Raw genomic sequence first — 19,960 nt, forward strand, 5'->3', positions numbered from 1 at the left:
AAGTACGGAAATAAACTGAACTTAGAACCAGGACCTTGAATTGCTGTATCAAAGTGTTAAACAACAATTTTTAAAAACAATGAATAATATTTAATCATATAGCTCTCAATAAAAATATTCTTTTTAGAGCAAAAAGGGGTTTGCACCATTGATAAATAACAAAAATTATTTTAAAGTACTGTTTATTTCATCTTTATCTCATCCTTTTTTAATTTCTATTTTTGTGTTTTATAATGTACATAATATACTAGTACAGTGGAATATGTATATAATTTATAAATAAATATACACATATAGGGATTGCGTGCTCAGAAATTTTTTTTTGGGGTGCACAATCAAAAAGGTCTAGAGAGCACAGATCTAGATGACAAGAGGCAAGTGCCCTCTACTGAAAGCATGCTACTTGTATAGAATAATTCTGTGGCCTAATTTTTTTTCTATTCTTACATCCCTCTTACAGCAACATTCTCAGCTAACCTATATATAAGTAGCTTTATCTTTCTGTTACTTCGAAAAGTTCTAGACTTCTTCCAGAAATATATGAACAGTTGGGTTTCAGAAGAAGTGGTGATACCCAACTGTAAAGAGTTATTGTCCAGTACCTTTCAAAAGGAAATGAAAACATGCAAAAGGGGATGGCATCATTCTATTTCAACATCACTCTAATAACACGTGTGTGTTTAAGTGCATGTACCATTAAAACACTGGGGCAGGGAAAGGATGCAGTTAGTTGAGAATATTTAAATAAATTTATCATAATGAGGGAGGCCCTAACTGAAGGCTCACATGAGGCAATTTCATTTATCTAATATATCAAATATCATGTAAAGGAATATAGTAACTTTTGTGTTGCTCTGTCATCACATAGTCTAGACCGAGATGTGGAAAATTTTATATTAATTATACTAAATTCCACAGCCCTCAAGAACAAGTCATTTTTGAAAGTAGTTCACATCACCAAGCAGCCGAAGCCAACACGGCAGATTTATATGCTTTACTACTGGTTTCACAGTGAACAGATAAGATGCAGATCATACATATTAATTCTCTGACTACTTGACTTCAAAACCAAGGATTATATTCAGGGCACAAATGTGAATACATCTGACCTCCCAATGAATATTTGACTCTTACCTCGCACTTTATCTGAACACAGCTCCTTGGCTCGCTCCCTCATTATTTGTGGAATCAAAACATCTTTTTCTACATGTCTCAGCTTAGAATTTTCTGCAAGAGTGAAAAAAACAAAAATATGAAAAAAAAATATTTTTTTCTTATCTATACATCAGAGAAAGTCAATCTACAGAAATAACAGCATTGTTTATGTAACATACACTAGAATACTAAAACTGTCACAAATTAGCAGCATAAAGTACTATGGAAGGACCGCACAGATCAAAAGGCAGGAAAGTCCAAGATCTAAAATTACTCAGATACATATGAGCAATATCCTGAATATATCTGTTCTGCTCAATGTGCACAATGAACCAAAAATAAAGGAGAAAATTCTGACAGCACATTGTAATTTCTGCCTTACTAAATAAAGGTTTGCATACAGACTGCACAAAGGTTGAAAATTACTTTTATTTCAGGATACTAGTATTTTTTTCTATGTACATTATCTGTATAAACTGGCTTTTTTACTCACCGTCACAAAGCTGAAAAATATAGCACATATTAGAGCACAACCTGAAATCTGTATTCCTATGTGGAAGACTTCAGTTCTTTTTTAAAAAAAAAACCAAAAAAAAAAACCACAACACAACAAAACACCACACTAAGAAGCCTCTTCAATGTAGGACCAAGGAGTTTTTTCACTGAGAAATTCAACTTAACACAAACAAATGCTGCTGCCTGAATTCTGCACTTAAAAGTACAGTTGCAGTTTGCTTTCACTTGTCTCAAAACAGAATTCAGTACTCTGCGTACAGCTGGTGATTTTGAATAGTTAAACAACACAGATCATTCAGGGAAAAAAAATACTGCACTTCCAAATCCACTGTCTTCAAAACAAAGGGATAAAAATTTATCAAGCACAGCTTTTTACTTCATAGCTTCTGAGTTAAAAACCCTTTAAAGGATCTTTGTTCAGAACATTGTACAGTCCAACACAGTTACACCAAATACCTGGTTTTCCTTTCCTCCTCAAGCACACTACTTAGTCACCCTTTGATGCTGATATTATGCTTCAGAATAGCATCAGGTGTGATGCTTACATTACAAAAACTTGGTCAGATAGATTGTTATTTTGAGTGAAAATAATTTCATTTTATAATTGCTTATTTAAAAATCTAGATGAAATGAAAGAAATTAAAAGTGCAATGTATTAAAATTAAGGAAAGAAGTAGAATTTAAGTTACCTACTGCTTTTAAACACTATTTTTCAGAGTATCTTCAGTTACTTCTAGATCAAAAGGCAACAGAGACTAACATTTCTCTAGTCATTTTTAAGTCATCATCTTTCAAAGTTTACTCATGCGATGAGGTTACATTATGAGGTTACACAGTATTGCATATGTGATATTACATGGGGAATCTGGCAAGAAAACAGAGGATTACGATGAGCAATATACAGAATCTGAAATAAAGACATTTCTCCTCAAAAATTTCTTACTTGGAATTTCTACAGCAAAAAAAGGAAAACAAAGTGTCTTCTGTAAATACAACAAAAATACCAAACACAAATAGCTCACAACTTAGATTTGCTTCTATGCTCTGATTTTCATGACTGAGAAAAAATAATTACAACTAAATATTCTTCATTTTAACTTTCTGCAGAATATCAGTGCAATTACTGTACCAAGCATTTATTATGCTACAGACATCACAAAGCTGTCATAATTTTTAAGCTTGTCCTTTTTAAAAAGGACAAATCAGTTCAGCCGAATGACATGGCATGAAACAGCACCACAGGCTATGTGCCTCAGCTCTACTAACTTCAATGAAAGCAAGCTGGCTCTGCAGCAGTCCTGCCCTCTCCCAATCCCTATGACACTCTCTTCCCTCTGCCCACACAGATGTGCTCTGCAGCCCAGTAGTAAACTGAAAGGGGAAGTTAATTTGGTTTAAAGGTAAATAAATTTCTTGTCAGTCAATTTTTCAGCTAGATAAGTTCTCCGATCTAGTTCACTATATAACTGCAAAAATGGCCCATGAGAGGGAACTGCATGAGACTAGGACAAGAAGGAAGACTGAACTGTCATGAGCACCACTGGTTCAAATTACAGCCTAAGCTTCCCTCCTCTTCTGTTTAAATTGGTTATACTGGTGCTTAGAGCAAACAGAAACTAAACTGATCTATGAACGTGGATACAGATAGGCAAGTGGGTTGCTAGCTGTCACCAGAAGGGAAGTCCCCCATTGCCCTTGTTCACCCCATCACATCAGCACTATTACACACTTCACCACACAGGGAGTGACCAGTTCAAGACAGAAAAGTAACTCAAATACATGCAAGAAAGTGCTTCTCAGCTGATTTACACTTTGGAGTAACTAGATCTACTCATCAGAGTTCTAATAATTAATTCATCTAACTTTTATACCCCAGCATACATGGAAATGTAGCGGGTAGCACAGAAGTCTTCAGGGCCTGGGAAGGGCAGATGGGCTTCCGCCACTGGCAGAGGTGACTAGAAGCATCCACAGTCTCCACAACAAAGCACAGGGTCTCCACCGTAAGGATCAGCCACCCAAAGTGGGATAGGAATGCAACTGAAGGCTAGAAAGGAAACAGGACAAGGGTCCAAAAAAAAAAAAAAAAAAGCCTCCCCGCTAGCCCACAACAGTCAAAAAGGATTTTTGGGTTTTATCTTAGCTTAAGAATCCAATTTTCTGTTTGATTATTCAAAGGGAAAGGAGCGTAAGACTGATAGCAAGAAGTAGCTGTACTGGTGTTAACACCGGCTCAACCAGAACCATGACAGAGCTGTGCTCCAGGCAAACTCCCTCATTTCAGTCCCATATTGTCAAACCTGTGGAGGCTGAAAGTGCAGGAAGGAGAGAGCACATGAGGACACAGGGCAGTGTCCAGTATGAAGAACCAGAAGAGAGCTATGCCAGTAATTCAAAGATAATTATTCAACGGTATAAAGAAAACAGGAATAAAGACCACTTATAATCTCATATACAGATTTTAAAAGAAAGTTTGTTGATCAGTATCAGTTTTTAAACCATGAAAAGCACAAGCAATTAAAATCATTTTATAATGTCTAGGAGGTCCTTTAAGACATCTGGGTGCAATCATCTCTCCAAACAGCTAGAATGCAGATGTTCAGTTTGAGCAGTACTATATCTACTCATGAGTTTCAATTGTATCATCTTAAGTATTTTAATATTCTTTCTTGATTCTACACAATCACAATTACAGTGATTTTGCTTCAAGGATTTTAAAACATTTTACTGAAGCTGGTATCTCTAGCATTTACACAAAATATTAAAGTAAGGCACAAATATTAACAATACCAGATACCAGCTAGAAAAATATGTTTACGTGTAGAGTAACTGCATTTCTGATACCAATGTATAAGCCCTTGCAAGATCATGATCAATCCAAGCTAATCAGCTCTGCAGTAACATATATGGCGAGAACTTTCAAAGAAACAACACCTCAGAAGCAAGACTTCATCAAAAAACATGAGACAGCCATGATGTGTAACCATCATTTCCTTTTGCCTTTTTTCAACTATATTACAGTTTCTAGAATAAGTACTTTTTTCCCTGTTCAAAAGTTCACTATTCTGCACTAAGAAAGATAACTCTTATTCTAATACCAGATTTGCTGTAGACTTGTCCCTACAGAAGAATCTGCATTAAAACAGACCTACTACTGTTTTATCTATCAATAAAATTATCCCCAGACAAGCAAGAAATATGTTTTCCTACAGTTTGCCTCCCGCATTTGAAAGCTGATACCTTTGGTCCCCACCCTCATCCTCCACAAACTTTGCTGGGTCTTCTGGGTAGGCTGAGATGATCCTGGCCTTCTGGCTGCAAAGCGAACCAAGAAGAACATGCTACCTCTCAGCTTCCTGAGGGCCAGACAAATGTTAGCAGCACCTTTTCCTTCTCCCCCTGCCAGCCAAAACTCAGGCATGTTTGTTAGAGTAACTGAATACTCCGAGATTCCACCTTTACCTTGTGTTCTGTTGAAATTTCCTAGTAGCATCAAACATTACAAGGGACAGATGGATAAATACAAGCTAATTGACTAAAGGTTACAAAAAGCAGGCTAAATACAATTAACAGTAAAAACTAAGTATTTTGTAAAAAAGTACACAGAAGTTAAGCCAAAATTAAAACCAAAGGCAGGCTTGCAGGTGTTACAGCATCTATGTCACTACCTCCTTGAAAATGTGCATAAGACTACAGCCAAGGAATCTGTGTAGTGAAACTACTGAATGTTTAGTAAAGACAGAGATCAGCACGCTCCAGAATGCTGCCACTTGTGGCAACGAGGAACAGAGGATGAAGAACCAGTACACAGGTTGTAAGCTTGCAGTTTCCAGAAAAAAAAAGGCAGAAGGGGAGGAAACTACAGAAAAGAGAATATCTCTGTGAAAGAGAAATTGTTTTCCACACCACCTCAGCCCAGCGTAAGGCATTAAAGGAACGAGAGACAGATTACTAAACTGGGAGATATCCTGCTATTGAGCAAAACGCTAAGAACACATTTAAAACTTTTTTTTTTTTTTTTTTTTTTTTTACAAATAACATCTGTGGGTTTTGGTAAATCTCAATGCTTGAAATGGTTCTCTGGTTGCATACCATATGTAGGGCACAAGACTACAATTGTAATAGTTTTCTGTGGTTGATCAAAACCCTCAGCTGCAAAAGCTATTTATTGTCCTGGAAGGTCAAGGACCACAGCCATTTGGTTTAACGGTTTTCATTATTTTTGTGAAAATTACAAAAAAAATCAGGAAACGAATCAATACGGACAAGAGCATCACAATCACTAGAACAGCACAGAATACACACCAAATTCACTCCGTATGGAAGCTGGGAAAACGAATGACAAAAACATTTTGGGAAAACAAATACTGTCCTGGCTTCCTAGCCTCTGTCCACAGGATCCAGAAAGGCCTTGATAAAGAGGACTACGGTGTAGACCTGCGCTTTAGGCAGCAGACCTTTAAGAAGACAAGAAGGGAATTAAATACAAAGGTGCTGTACAGTCCTAATAACAAAACCGACTATAGCAGCTTGTCGTATTAGTTAGAAGACTATCATAAAAAGGGGATACCAAGACAAAAGTTTTCCTAGAAGACTGTCCTGAGAAAAGTTTTATCATCTCCCCTCTTCATTCAACACTACCAGTAACCTACTTATTCACCCTTTTCCACTATGTCCTGCTGGTAGCTCTGCTTTCATCTCTCTCATGACATCAGGTAGTAAGGACACAGACTACTCAGAAAAGTTGAGAAAAAGTTGAAAACTTGTATACCCACATATTTACAGAAGCCTCATACCTTCTGCATTCAAGAGGAAGCCGAGAGTCAAGCGATTCCAGTAAAAGTTTTTGAAACATGCATTTCTCATTATACAACCTGTAATTTGGATTTTCTTCATTCAGTTTATCTATGCACATCTTAAAAAAAATAGCTCGAGGTACTACTTTAAATATTATAGCTATTTCAATAAGAATCACAGTCTATATGAAGAACAGAGAAAGCTTTAGTAAGTTTTTAACATCTTCATTAGCAACTGTTATACCTCATGTTTTTCTTGAAGTCCCAGTTATATCAACTTATAGATAGTTATGTTATTTACTAGCAAAAATGCTGTAGAAAGTTCAGTCAATGTTCAAGAATCCAAGTTAAAAAATACAACACTCTTCAAAATATAAACCCTTTTAAACAATCACTTTTATTATTTTGAGGCATTTGTTCAGGAATGTGGAAACATAAAAGGGACTTTTTTTTTTTAATACACCTTACTATGTTTTTTTCTACCAGCTGCCATCAAAGATAAGCAGTTGTCAGTGAAAAGATTTCTAAAATGCCTTTGTTTTTTAAGCTAAGAAATAAAACTTGAAAAAGTATTAATGAAAACTTCAGCAGCAGAAACAGAGTTACTACAGTGAAAGGAAAGAAAAACAAAAAGAGACATGCAGAATTCCCATTCTTTAGCTTACACCACATTTAAAGAAACTCTCCACTCTAAAGAAGTGTAAGACAGCTCTTTTCCTGGAAAGGAAGGTCTTGCCTTCATCTGCGGTGAGCCTACTAAACTGGAGTTTACCAGCCATTCTCTCGTTTTTTCCATATGCAGACCTATAGTATAAACAACACAGTAAAGATGAGCTGAAGAATGAATAACAAGTTCATAGCTAACTTACGTAAGTGCATTAATCTGGGGGATTTAGTTATTTTTCGTATCACTTCGTAAAAATTATTTCTGTGCTATAAATACTCAGTTTCATCACAAAGTTTTGTTTTAAAACACTTGCCTATGAACTAATTATAAAACTACACTGAGAAAGTACACTTTTATTAATAACAGAAGTAGCAGCACAGTGTTAATTGCATGCTTATTGGCAAACATTCCTTTCATCAATCAGACTATTGGCTCTAGAGGTTAAATTTTTTCAAAAACCATTTCTGATTTATTTTAGTGTACTTGTAACAGTGTTTTGAATAGGCAAAGATAATTATAACTTACTACTCCTCCAGGAAAAGAATGCATTCGACTCAAAATTTTAATTTCCTTTATTCTGCCTAGCCTATCCACTTTGTATTAAATAAAAGTTGCCAATCTTACATTAATCCATGTGAAATCATTTGTGCATATGTGCATCATAAAACCAGTTATCAATAAAGTCTGTATCAATGAATATATTGTCAACTACTTAAAACCTCTATTTGAAAACACTGTCACACATCAGAACAAATTAATTTAGAGATAAACGTATGTTTCTAAAAATCTAAGATTTTTTTCTGACAATTGTAATTTTATCTATCAATGTAATTCATACTTTAAGTACCCAATCCTGTAGCCTGTGAGGGGGCTCCTGTGCCCTTACTGCCAAGAGGTTCATGGGGCCAAAGTGACAAACAGTTTCAGCATACTGCTTTGTAACCTCGGGAACACAAAAAACATTTAATATCCTCTTAAAGGCAATGGATTTTATCAGTCAAAAACATCCAATGTGAACTGACTGACGAGGGACCAGGACCAAACACCTTTATGCATAGGTGAAATGCTACTGAGTGTGGTAATTTCATTTGCACACAGGTGTTTGCATACAAACTAGAGTCTTAAGTACTTTGCTCTCTACTAAGGTTTTAAAGTATAGAAGGGCAACATAAAGTGATGGAAGTGTTACGATCCAAGTGAAACAACATACCTAATAACCTGAAACCCTGATTTAAAAGCAAAAGAGGCTGATCAGTGCAGCTTCTCTACACAGCAACCATTTTTTCTTCTTTAAGTGTATACGAATAAATTTCTTTGTATTTAAAAAGTTACAGATTTTGAAATCTTTCTATCTAATACTGACATCATTTTAAATTAAGATGGAGTACAGGGATGACAACACCAGGGAAAATTTCCAAAGCTTTAACTTCTCACCATTCTATCATCACCTCAAAGTCAATTTTCACCTTTTTCACTGGCTGAATTTGTTATCTTACATTTTGCTTTGGGGCTCTTGTTCTTGCAATATGGCAGTACTGGATTACGAGAATATTGACAAGCCTGTTTGCTAAAAATGAACAATGGCTATATTACAGCAAGACTGTAATATCTGGAAAGAAAAGGAAAAGGAGACTCAACAAAGCACACTTATTTGTTAATTACATGCAGACTGCAAATGCTTGTACATCCAGTGAGTAATAAGTAAAGCCAAGCCTGAAGTTGCTTGTGAAGATTTTTGACACAAGGAGAGTTTTTTGCACTCTTGATCACACAGCAAAGCCAGTTACAGCGCCCAAAGAATTAATTACAGATCAGGGCTTAATATTTACTACTGAAAATAACGCAGGTTCATTACAGCTAGCCTGAGCTACTGTTCAAGTATGACAGACCTGCCAGTTAGGAAAAATTAGGGTGTGAGCTACTCAGAAGGTGAACAACCCACCTCAAATCCCTTCTGACAAGTGTAGATGAGGATTCCAGAAAAACGCACAAAACAACTAGGGCCGTGGACTGGCCAAGGACTAAAATAGCACAGCCGGCCTTAATTCCATCAATGTAAAGCTTCCGAATGCTTCACTTGGTAACTGATGTAAAACCCTCAATGCAACTTTTTGTCACTTAAAGACAACATGCAGCAGTATTTCAGTAACCGAATACACATTTCATTTTTTTCCTGGGACAGTGAAAATATAGTAACAGCACATATACTACTGGATTCCTACACATAGGGTTCCATGTTTTTTAAGCAAAGTCCAAACTTTTGAGCATCACTTGTCTTAAACCAGTCCCAAGTGTACAATCCTTTTTTTTTTTTTATGCCCTTTCTACCTAACAGTGGATGTTGTCCAAGAATTTACTGCTTACTTCCACCTGGAGTAAGAAATAGAGAAAGGTCCTGCAAAAATCACAAACCATCTGAAGTATATAAACCAAACAGAACACAGAAAATAGAGTTACGCAGTGACCTCAAGAACTGTGCAATAATTTACATCAGAAACAAGAGATGAGTAACAAGTAAAACCTAATAGAAAGAGTAAAGTACCCAGCATCTGGATGAAGAGGGGATGAAGAAAAATCTAACCACTAATGAAACCCCCCAGTTATTACACGAGGAGACAGTAACCACCTAGGATTTCCCACTGTGACCAATAACACTAATAGGTAACTACAGCACTACATGCTCCTCTCCGCTAATTTTCAGAACTGTGTGACAAGGTGTAAAGAAAAACAATGTAAATCACAAACAAAAGTTTCATTAAAAAAAAAATCTGCCCAAACTCATTGAGGTCTTGAATATTTAGCTGTTTAACCACTCCTTTCAAGATACAATTTACACCATTCCAAGAGACAAACAGCACATACAAATTAAGAGCAAGTCTCTTGAATAACAGCACTAAATATCATTCCTCCTGCCTTTTTTTTTTTTTAAGTGGAAGTAAGGATTAAGAGACAAGAAAAAACAATGCCTGCCTTTGGTTTCTGTATCTATGTATTTAATGAACAATCACTACGTATAATACAAATGAATGAAGACCTTAAAAACTAACATCATGGATATGATCAAAACACACAAGTGTTTTCAAAAGTTGCAGAGCATGAGGTGTTCTGATAGAAAGAGAAGGCTGAAAGCCTTTTGGCTACATTAACACAAGGATTGCAAATGTTAATCTGGATTTTAAACTCTAAAGAATCCTTTCAAACCACTCAGTATTATAAAACTCATTGGAGTGACCCAATACATCTTTCATTTTTCACTTATTTTCCCATAACAGTTCTCTAAAAATGCAGCATTCAACAACTTCAGGAAATCACAATTATCTTCTCCCTTCATGTTCCCAACACAGGTCAACGACACTAGGAATATCAAAAAGGTCATATTCATTCAACTCCCTTCTTGATGGCAGCCACTTATGTTCTTAATCACAAATATTATCTAAAATAAGTTTTATTAAAAGCTGAAACTTTTCTTCCTTTTACTTATATATTTTTGCCCTTTAAATTCAACATTGCTTTACCTCCCATTATTTTTTCTTTTCATGCTTTCAAAGCTGTAGTTTTATTCTTTTCAGTATATTCTTCCAGCTCTGTCTCACTGCCCATGCCACTTTGAAACAAGTCACAACCATTCTGCAAGACCAATTCTCTCCTTCTACTGATATATTGCTGCTGTATTGAACAACCTCGATTTCCACGCGACCATAACAAACAGACATTTGAAGTAGCTTGGGAAAATTAGGAAATCAGTCTTCAACTCCCTTGTTTTAAGACCCCTCCAAAATGTCCACCATAGGTACCAAAAGCTGTACTGTGTGTCTAAGCTATTGTCAATAACCCTACTTTTCTCTTTACACATTCATGAATCTTCAGCTAGGGACCCAGACATCACCATCTGAAAATGACAGCTATAACCAACTGCATGTTAAAAATAAAATGAGCTTTCTAATAACCCATGACCTCTACTACTGAAAAAGAGCACCCAACAGAGTTTTGGAAGCACTGCATACAAAAAATCAACTTCAGTGCTGGGCTGCAGCACATTCACTCCAAAGAAGGACAGAAGAAAACAGCGTAACATAAATTTTTGTCAACAGATTTATATACCAATTTATTTATTGGATGTAATCACTTAATGACACCGCCACAGTTCCTTCCCAAACTGTGGCTGTCAAAAAACTCCTCCCATATAAATCATGACATAATTCACAGGTTCTACATTCTGAGCTTTTTAGAGGATTCCTTGATATTTGCTTCCTACTGCCTAGCAAAGCCATAAGAATATTTATGTCTTTTGCAAACATAAAATGAAGCATCAGTCACAGTTAACGATTTACTAACTTGTGATTCTCCCTTTTTATCCTACGCAAGCCAAAAAGCAGTTAACAATGATGACATTAAAACTACCACACTGAGGTATCTGAGTTAACACCTTACTGATATGAACAGGGCAGCTCACACCTCTTGCAGCTATTGTTCCAGTTTCTCTACAACCTCACTTAGACGTCTCTGCTTTTAGTTCTGAGGTTTTCAACAGAGCTGTAACAGCCAGGGACTGATGGTGAGGAGGAGGTAAGCAAGAGATACTGGATAACAAGGTAGCAGATTCAGGTGTCAGTAAGGAATGCCACTACTCAGCAAATAAATCTCAGTATTGGTGTCACATAGCATGTACGTCCTCAGGAGCCCTACCACAGCTGACACACATCTACAACAGGGATTAGGAGTGGCACATAATTTCATTACAGACATAAATAGGGAAGCAGAACACTGATGAACTTCAGTTGCTGGAGCCATCCTTATTGCTATACAATGAATGCACAATAGCTTGAATTAAGCTAATGTAGTAACTAAGCTTTTTCCAAAGGACAACCAGGAAGCAAAATTATGCTGTAGATGAACAACCACCACTTGAAATGTAGTGGTAAGTCCTATAACATTTTCTTAAATTAATAACAAATCAACGCTTAGATGATATGATCAAGAAAACCAGAACTTGCTTACTCTATGAATACCTTGTTTGCAGGCCTGAAGAGCAAGGCCCACAACAGGTTTCCATCAGAAATTGAGAGCTTAACTTTGGCTGGCACCCTTCAGCTCTTGAAGGCAGCAGCCACAGGCCACATGGACCAAGGTGCACAGTCACCACCACTACAGTTCACCACAAACTTACAGGTGTCTCAACACCTTGTGTTAGTTGAAGCCTACCAACGCCTTGCTGGGTTCGCTGCTCCAGAGGACTGGCCTTTTAACACCAATGCGCCCTGCCGAACGCACCTGCCTCAGGAACTGGGCGGGTGAGTGAAAATGGTGTGGGTGTAAGGACACAGGCTTAAATTCACTCCTGGGGATATACAGCTGTAACTGTTTGGACAAGCTCTGGGTAACACAAAGCTGAGGACCACATAACCTTGGTATTTTGCCTTTACACGGGTTCCCCAGGCCGGTAGAGCACAGCAGGCCGGGTGGCGGCAAGGCCCCGCGGGCACCTCGACGCCCCGGAGCAGCCTACACCACCGCTGAGGTGAGGTCGGGCGCCGCGTCTTGCCGCTGGGGGTCACGATCGCGGCTGGAGGGGCGGCGGGAGGACGCGGCGGGGAAAGCGCTGCCCGGAGAGCGCCGGGAGCCCGCTGTGGGCGGCGGGGCAGCCCCAGCCCGCCGAGGCTCGCGGAGGGCAGGCCGAGCCCCTCAAGGCGGCCCTTCCAGCACCCGCCGCAGCCCAGCCCAGCTCGCTCTCCTCGCCGGCGTGCGCGAGGGGGCAGCGGAAAAAGCGTTGGGGATTTCCCACAGGAAGCCCTGGCGGGGCGGGCGGCAGCACCCGCGAGCCGAGGCGGCGGCGGGAAGGAGTCGGGGGGGTGGGGGGGGGGCGGGCAGGAGGGCGCTCCGCCGCCGCCGCTCCCCTCCCCCTCGCTGCACGTGCGAACCGCCGCGCGCCGCCCGCCAGCCAGCCAGCCAGCGCGTGCGGTGGCCGCCCCTACCTGCTGCGCCAGGGGGAGGCTCCATCGGCGGCTCCACGCTGCGGCGGCAGCTGCGCACACTGCGCGGTCACCCCCGCCTCCTGCCGCGCAGGCGCGGCGCAGCCGAGCCCCACCCCCTCCTCCCCGCACCGGGCAGAGACCGGGGGCGGGCGCGCGCAAGGTGAAGGGCGTTGAAAGCAGATGGAGGAAGGCAAGGCGCATGTGCAAGATGCGCCGCGGGGTGGGTGCGGGAGTCTGCGCGCATGCGCACGGGTGTGGGTTGGGCGGCGGTTGCGGGCTGTGGTGGGTACCGCCCAGCTGCTTTCCAGCCCTCGGGACTGAGGTGTCCTCGCAGGCCCGGGTACGGAGAGCAACAGCTACGTCGGTAGCCACTTGCAAACTTATGTGTGGATGCAGCCCCTGACAGGACTGCTGGTGTCGCAGTCTCCAGCCAAGGGAGCCCTTGAGGTGTCTTGAGGTTTCTGCAGCAAGGTCCCGAAGTGGAAAATGAGAATTACAATGGTCGCCATTTTTATTGATCAGTTGCTTTCTACCTTGTAAAAAGGGCTTTCAAGTGTATGGGCAAGAGGCCCTCTCTCCAGTCTCTCTTAAGTCTCTGGGACCATATTCCTGTGACAGATGTTGAGGTGACAGAGGAATTGGGAAATTTAGTGTCCTACCAGAAACTCAGGCAAAATATTATTCTGGAAAATCCTTTTGACATGGTGGTCAGCCTAGTGAAATGGGGGAGTTGGGTTGCTCCATACCTCAGTTACTTAACAGCTTTTTTTTTTCTATTTCTACTTGTGCAGCTCAGCATCGAGGGTTCCAAGTATCTCTCATTTTATATTGTGTAAAGGTCCTGTCATTTTTTTTTCAAAGAAGGACCTTGCCATGTAAAACATTGCATAATAAACGCTAGTGATCAAAAGGTCAAACATGCTTTTGATATGCTATAGATGAATGAATATGGGCTACTGGCTGCCTGGTTATTAAAAAGCTGCAGGTTTTAAGGCAAAATTTGAAGAACAGTGCAGTTGCTCACAAAAAACTTACACAAATTGGGAGGTCTATAGAAAAAATGCAAAATGCTTTTTTGGATAGTTTCACTAAAAGTTTAGTACTGTTAAAAATGACTAATTTATCTGAGTGCCTTTTTGGTCTGCCTGTGTAACTAAGCATTGAGACATGTGAAGTATACTTTAGCAGCAGAGAAATTATTCTGGTGGTGTCATTTATTTCTGAGTCTGTAGTATATTTAATTGACCAGTCTTTTCGTCAGTTATTAGTGGCATGAGGCAAGGTTGACCACTTCCAGAATTGAAATATGGAATAAAAAACCTGAGAGAAATTACCATACAGTAGCCTCTTACATGAGGCTGCAAAAATTCTTCTAAATACAGCATTTCCTCCGATATTCTGCATTGTTACATGGTTTAACCCTAGCCTGCAACTAAGCACCATACAGCCACTTGCTCACTCCCCTCCCCCCTCCAGTGGGATGAGGGAGAAGAGAACTGGAAGGGTAAAAGTGAGAAAACTCATGGGTTGAGTTAAGAACAGTTCAATAATTGAAATAAAATAAGAAAGTAGTAATAATAAATTGTAATGAAAAGGAAAATAACAAAAGGACAGAAATAAACCCCAAGAAAGACAAGTGATGCAAAATGAAGGCAATTGCTCACCACTTACTGACCGATGCCTAGCTAGTCCCCAAGCAGTAGCCCCCCTCCCCCAACTTTCCCCCTAGTTTTATTGCTGAGCATGACATCATATGGTATGGAATATCCCTCGGGTCAGTTGGGGTCAGCTGTCCTGGCTGTGTCCCCTCCCAACTTCTCGGGCACCTCCAGCCTACTTGCTGGCCAGGCAGTGCGAGAAGCAGAAAAGACCTTGACTCTATGTAAGCACTGCTCAGCAGTAATGAAAACATCCGTGTATTATCAACACTGATTTCAGCACAAATCCAAAACAGAGCTCTGTACTAGTTACTATGAAAAAAGAATTAACTCTATCTCAGCCAAAACCAGCACATTACATCCTGTTTAGTGGAATGGTGAGCCTTAAACATTACATTCTCAGGGAAGTGAGAAGTCCAGAAGTCTTCCCAAAACACCAGATAGACCTTATAAGCCTCTGGAAGATAACAATAAGCAGTCTAGAAAAAAATGAGTAGGAAAAATTTTGATCACAATTACCATGTTATTTATTCTCAAAATGATTTTTTATTAAACTAAAGGTATGAGTTTCAAATCCAGAGGTTTTTTCCCAGATTTGTATTATTTTCCCCATATGAAAATTCAGTCCCTTTATTTGAAAATGGATTGTTTCAACTTAAGGCCCCACTAAGATCCAAGTTCTTTGTGCTGATACGTTCACAGAAATTAGTAGAGCGTGATGTAGGCAAAATCTTCCACATGAATGCTTTTGGCCTTGCTGATCCAGAGCATTTCTGTTATAGAGCATTAAGTGTGTGTATGCCTTTATTTTTTTAATCCACAAGTTTGATCTCATTCCTTAGAGTAAAATGTGGGTATTACAATTGTTTTCTGTAACTTTAAATGATGCCACTTCGGTTAATGTTTATACACTGATTTGAGAATTTTAATTGAACAAGGCTGTGAAAACACAACATAGCAATTTATTTGTATTTGTTTTATTAAGGGTTTTTGGACTATGCCACTTCTGCAATGAATGTAAAAGAGTGTTTAAAAAAAAAAAAAGATAACAGCCAATCTGTGAAGAGTTGCGTATAAGCAATGAGAAAATACAAGAAAACACGATACAAAAAGGAGCTTTCCGCATGAGAACCAAAAAGAACAATGTACACTTACAACAGTAAGTTGAAAATAATTTAAAAAAAAAGAATAATTGAACTTAGTAATTTTTTCTCCTCTTAAACTCTTGGCTACTGATATTTGTATATGCCTTGCAGAATTAGAACTGTGAAGATTTATTTAAGATGATGATCTTTGAACTTAAATGTCAGCTCTGTGTATTGTGTTAATTTGATCATTTTCAGGGACAGGATACTAGGCTAGACAGAACTTTGCTTTGAAGTAGTATTTCTGTTTTTTAATGAAGACAATAAATATGAAAAGAAAAATCAAACAACTTTGTAACTCAGGAAAGTTGTCCTCTCCTGCTGCTTCTTCCAGTAACAGGCATGGAAAGCAGAAACAGGATTTTTCTGCAAGTCTTATTTTCATTTGTGACAGGCAAGAATGAAGAATGCTAAGAACAGCAAGGGAGTAAGAGACATCGTGGGGATGTAAGAACAAATACAAAGGAAAAAATTGATAGAACAACTTTGTTCTGGAGATTTGAGGGGCTAAAATAGTTTTTGAGTGAGGGAGTATGCAGATGTGGGTCTGATGATAGTCTCATGCTATTTGGGGCTCTTAGAAAGTATTGGAAGCAAGAAAGCATCAAAGAAAGTGTCTTAGCAGAGAAGTAAATGAGACTGGCATTATGTGGAGAAGGAATGGCATAAGACAGTAAGACAGAAACTGTCCACAGAGGACAGTTTTACCTTTTATTAAGATAAATAGCTTGTGTCTGACTTGGGAGTCAGTGCAGTGATCCCAAGAGGTGGTACAACGGCTGACTCATTGGCACAAGAAAATTATTTTCTTATAGCAGTTTGAGTGAATATAAGCAGAACAATTTTCACGACCTGAAAGGAGGAGGTTACTGTGTTAGGTGAAGTCTTAAGAGCCATATCAAGAATTTTAGTAGCATAGATAAAAAAGCTAAACACTTTGTAAATACTTGTTCTGCATGCTTTCATATGCAGTCTAGATGTAAATAAGATCATCAACCTATATAGAGAAAATAGATTTGAATAGACTAGACTATTTCAGTTGGAAGGGACCTACAATGATCATCTAGTCCAACTGGCTGACCACTTCAGGGTTGGCCAAGCTAATTCATGTTGTTAAGGGCATTGTCTAAATGCCTCTTAAACACTGAGGGGCTTGGGGCATCAAACACCTCTCTAGGAAGCCTGTTACAGCGTCTGACTACCCTCTTAGTAAAGAAATGTTTCCTAATGTCCAGTCTAAACCTCCCTGGCACAGCTTTGAATCATTCCCACGCGTCCTATCACTGGATACCAGGGAGAAGAGATCAGCACTTCCCTCCCCACTTCTCCTCACGGAGCTGTAGAGAGCAATGAAGTCACCCCTTAGCCTCCTTCTCTCCACACTAGACAAAGCCAGTGTCCTTAGCCGCTCCTCACAGGACACTGCTTCCAGCCCTCTCACCAGCTTTGTTGCCCTCCTCTGGACACAAGGACCTTCACATCCTTCTTAAACTGTGGGGCCCAGCACTGCACACAGCACACCAGGTGTGGCCACACCAACACTGAATCCAGCGGGATAATCACCTTGTTTCACTGACTGTTTACGCTGTGTTTGATGCACCCCAGGATGTGGGTTGCTCTCTTGTCTGCCAGGGCACGCTGCTGACTCACACTGAGCCTGGTGCCAACCAGCACTCCCAGATCCCTTTCTGCAGGGCAGCTCTCCAGCCACTCCTCTCCCAGTCTGTACTTGTGCACAGCATTAACTCCATCCTAGGTGCAGAATCTGGCATTCAGACTTGTTAAATTTCATCCCATTAATCATTGCCCAATGCTCCAGTCTATCTAGATTCCCCTGCAAGGCCTCTGTTCCCTCAAGAGAGTCAACATCACCTCCCAGTTTGGTATTGTCAGCAAAGTTGCTAATAGCGCATTCAACTCCTGCATCCAGATTGTTGATAAACATATTCAACAGGACTGGCCCTAGAGTTGAACCCTGAGGAACACTGCTGGTAACTGGTCACCAGCCAGGTGTAGCCCCATTCACTACAACCCTTTGACCTCTGCCCTTCAGCCAGTTCTTCACCCAGTGCACCATGAACCCACTCATCCCACAGCTGGACAACTTGCCCAGAAGGATGCTGTGAGGGATGGTATCAAAAGTGTTACTAAAATCCAGAAAAACTACATCCACCACCTTCCCTTCATCCACTAGGCGGGTGACCTTATCATAGGATATGAAATTAGTTAAACAAAACATTCCCTTTGTGAACCCATGTTGACTGTGCCTGATGATTGCATTGTTCTTTACTTACTTATTATTTACTTCATTCATGTGGAAGTTCCTGTTACGTGAACTCCACCTGTAGGAGCATTCAAGGGTATAAAGGGATGGTTTCATTAAAAAAGGGAAAAAAGGAGAGAAAAAGTGCAAAGTGGGTCTCCCTTAAAGATGATGTCTAACTTGCATCTCATCCCAGGAGAGAGTTTTAAAATGACATCTGGAGTATGTAATTTGTGTTTAGTCAAATCTTTTTTAATATGAATCTTGCACGTGTTCCGCAGCCCTGCGAAGTTATGCTGAAATGTGTGGAGCTTTTGCTGTGTAGCACTTTGGTACAAGTTAGTACCATATGCTTCATTTAACTGGCATACTTATCCAGAAAATTTGCTTAATTGGGACATCTCCTGTGGCATTGGTGTAAGACCAGTAGTACTTAATACACACAAGTGTTATTTAACAGGGCCTTAATGGGACAGTGGCTACTGTTTACTAGTATCTGCCCCTGGTTATTCAGTGCTGCTTATGTCATCCGTCTGTTACAGTCTCTTGGAAATTGTCTATACAAGGAAAATACTCTCTGCAATGAATTCCCTGAGGGTAAAACGCTGGGTTCTCTAGTGAAAATAGACTGGTGATGGTGGTCATGGTTTTCGGCACCGATTATTACAGTGGGCAAAATCTGGTAACATCCCTTGTAGTCTTGAAGGATGCTTTTTCTTATAAAATTAAAAATAAAATGTAGTCATAAGTAGTGTTGGGTTGCAGTCATTTCTGTGTTTCTAAGATTCGTATTGTCATTTGATTAGTTAATCGCCCATTTTCAAAAGTGTGAACATATTTTCACACTTCAACCAAGACAGTGTTAACAATGGAACTATAGATAGCAATAGAGATTAATTATCTATTGCACAAGACTCCGCACTTTGTTCTTACCAGATAAAGAGAGCCTATCTTTCTGCATACAGGTGTGATTTTTTTTTTTTAAACTCCAAACAATAGCCTTGGTCAAACGAGTTCAAAGGAATATTTTCAAATGGCGCCTCTTCAACATGTTCACTGTTGACATTTTTGATCTTGTTTCATGAAATATAACTTCCAGTAAAAGGCTGTGATTCTTTGCTAAGCTTACCCGTGTGTGAAATACATTCACTCATAGGTGAGAGATGTGGGGGAGCTTTAAATGAGAATTAACATTTAGAATCAAGGAAACATTTCCTTCTCTTCTTAAGGGAGCATACTTTTACTGAAGCCATTGTAAAGTTGTTCAGGACCTTATTTGCAATCTGGGATTTTTTGCGTCTAAGATTTTCAGTGACTGGAGACATATTCTCCAGAAGAGAGAAAAGACAAAGGAGGAGTTTGTAGTGTCTTTTTGTTGTGCAGGTTGCAATATTTTATATTTATTCCCCCATATAAAATTAAACCCATCCATCAGTCTGTTTTCTAAAGGTTTAAGGATCAGAGGTCTTTACAGCAGAATCTGCTATTGTAGGAAGAGGAAGCACTAAGCATGTTGAACTATTTCTGTCCTGTCCCATTAATCTATAATTCTGCTTTTTCTAAAAAGTGGATACTAGTAGCTTGCAAACCTCTGAACTTGCAGCCTGTCAAGTCTCATGTGACTGATGTGAGACTTTTGCAGTATCTTCACAGTGCAAGCACTAGTGCTGTGTTGCCTTGGCTTCTCTAGTACTCTAGAAGAACTGCAGCTGGTGTGTTGCTAGGTGGCAAGCTCTATGGTGGCAGTATCTATATCGAGTCCTGTAGCCTGTGTCTTACCACTTCACC

General features: G+C 39.6%; 1 protein-coding gene across 4 annotated transcripts in view; it reads right to left on the minus strand.

Annotated features, from left to right (window-relative positions):
• CMC1 (C-X9-C motif containing 1) overlaps positions 1-13,260 on the minus strand; it is a 47,088-nt gene extending 33,828 nt beyond the window's left edge. For 2 of the 4 annotated variants that reach the window (XR_008575695.1, XM_054815077.1), the window contains exons 1-2: positions 13,107-13,260; positions 1,135-1,227 (exon numbers count right to left, since the gene is read on the minus strand). Coding sequence is in view for 2 of the 4 variants with exons in the window: in XM_054815077.1 (XP_054671052.1) it covers positions 1,135-1,227; positions 13,107-13,131 (118 nt within the window). In the remaining 2 variants the exon portion in view is untranslated. Of the gene's footprint in view, positions 1-1,134; positions 1,232-13,106 lie in introns of those variants that run through there. The other 2 variants (XM_054815079.1, XM_054815078.1) reach the window with 2 other exon arrangements.
• Positions 13,261-19,960: the final 6,700 nt, after the last annotated feature.

Source organism: Grus americana, chromosome 2, assembly GCF_028858705.1.
Source record: "Grus americana isolate bGruAme1 chromosome 2, bGruAme1.mat, whole genome shotgun sequence".
NCBI lineage: Eukaryota > Metazoa > Chordata > Aves > Gruiformes > Gruidae > Grus > Grus americana.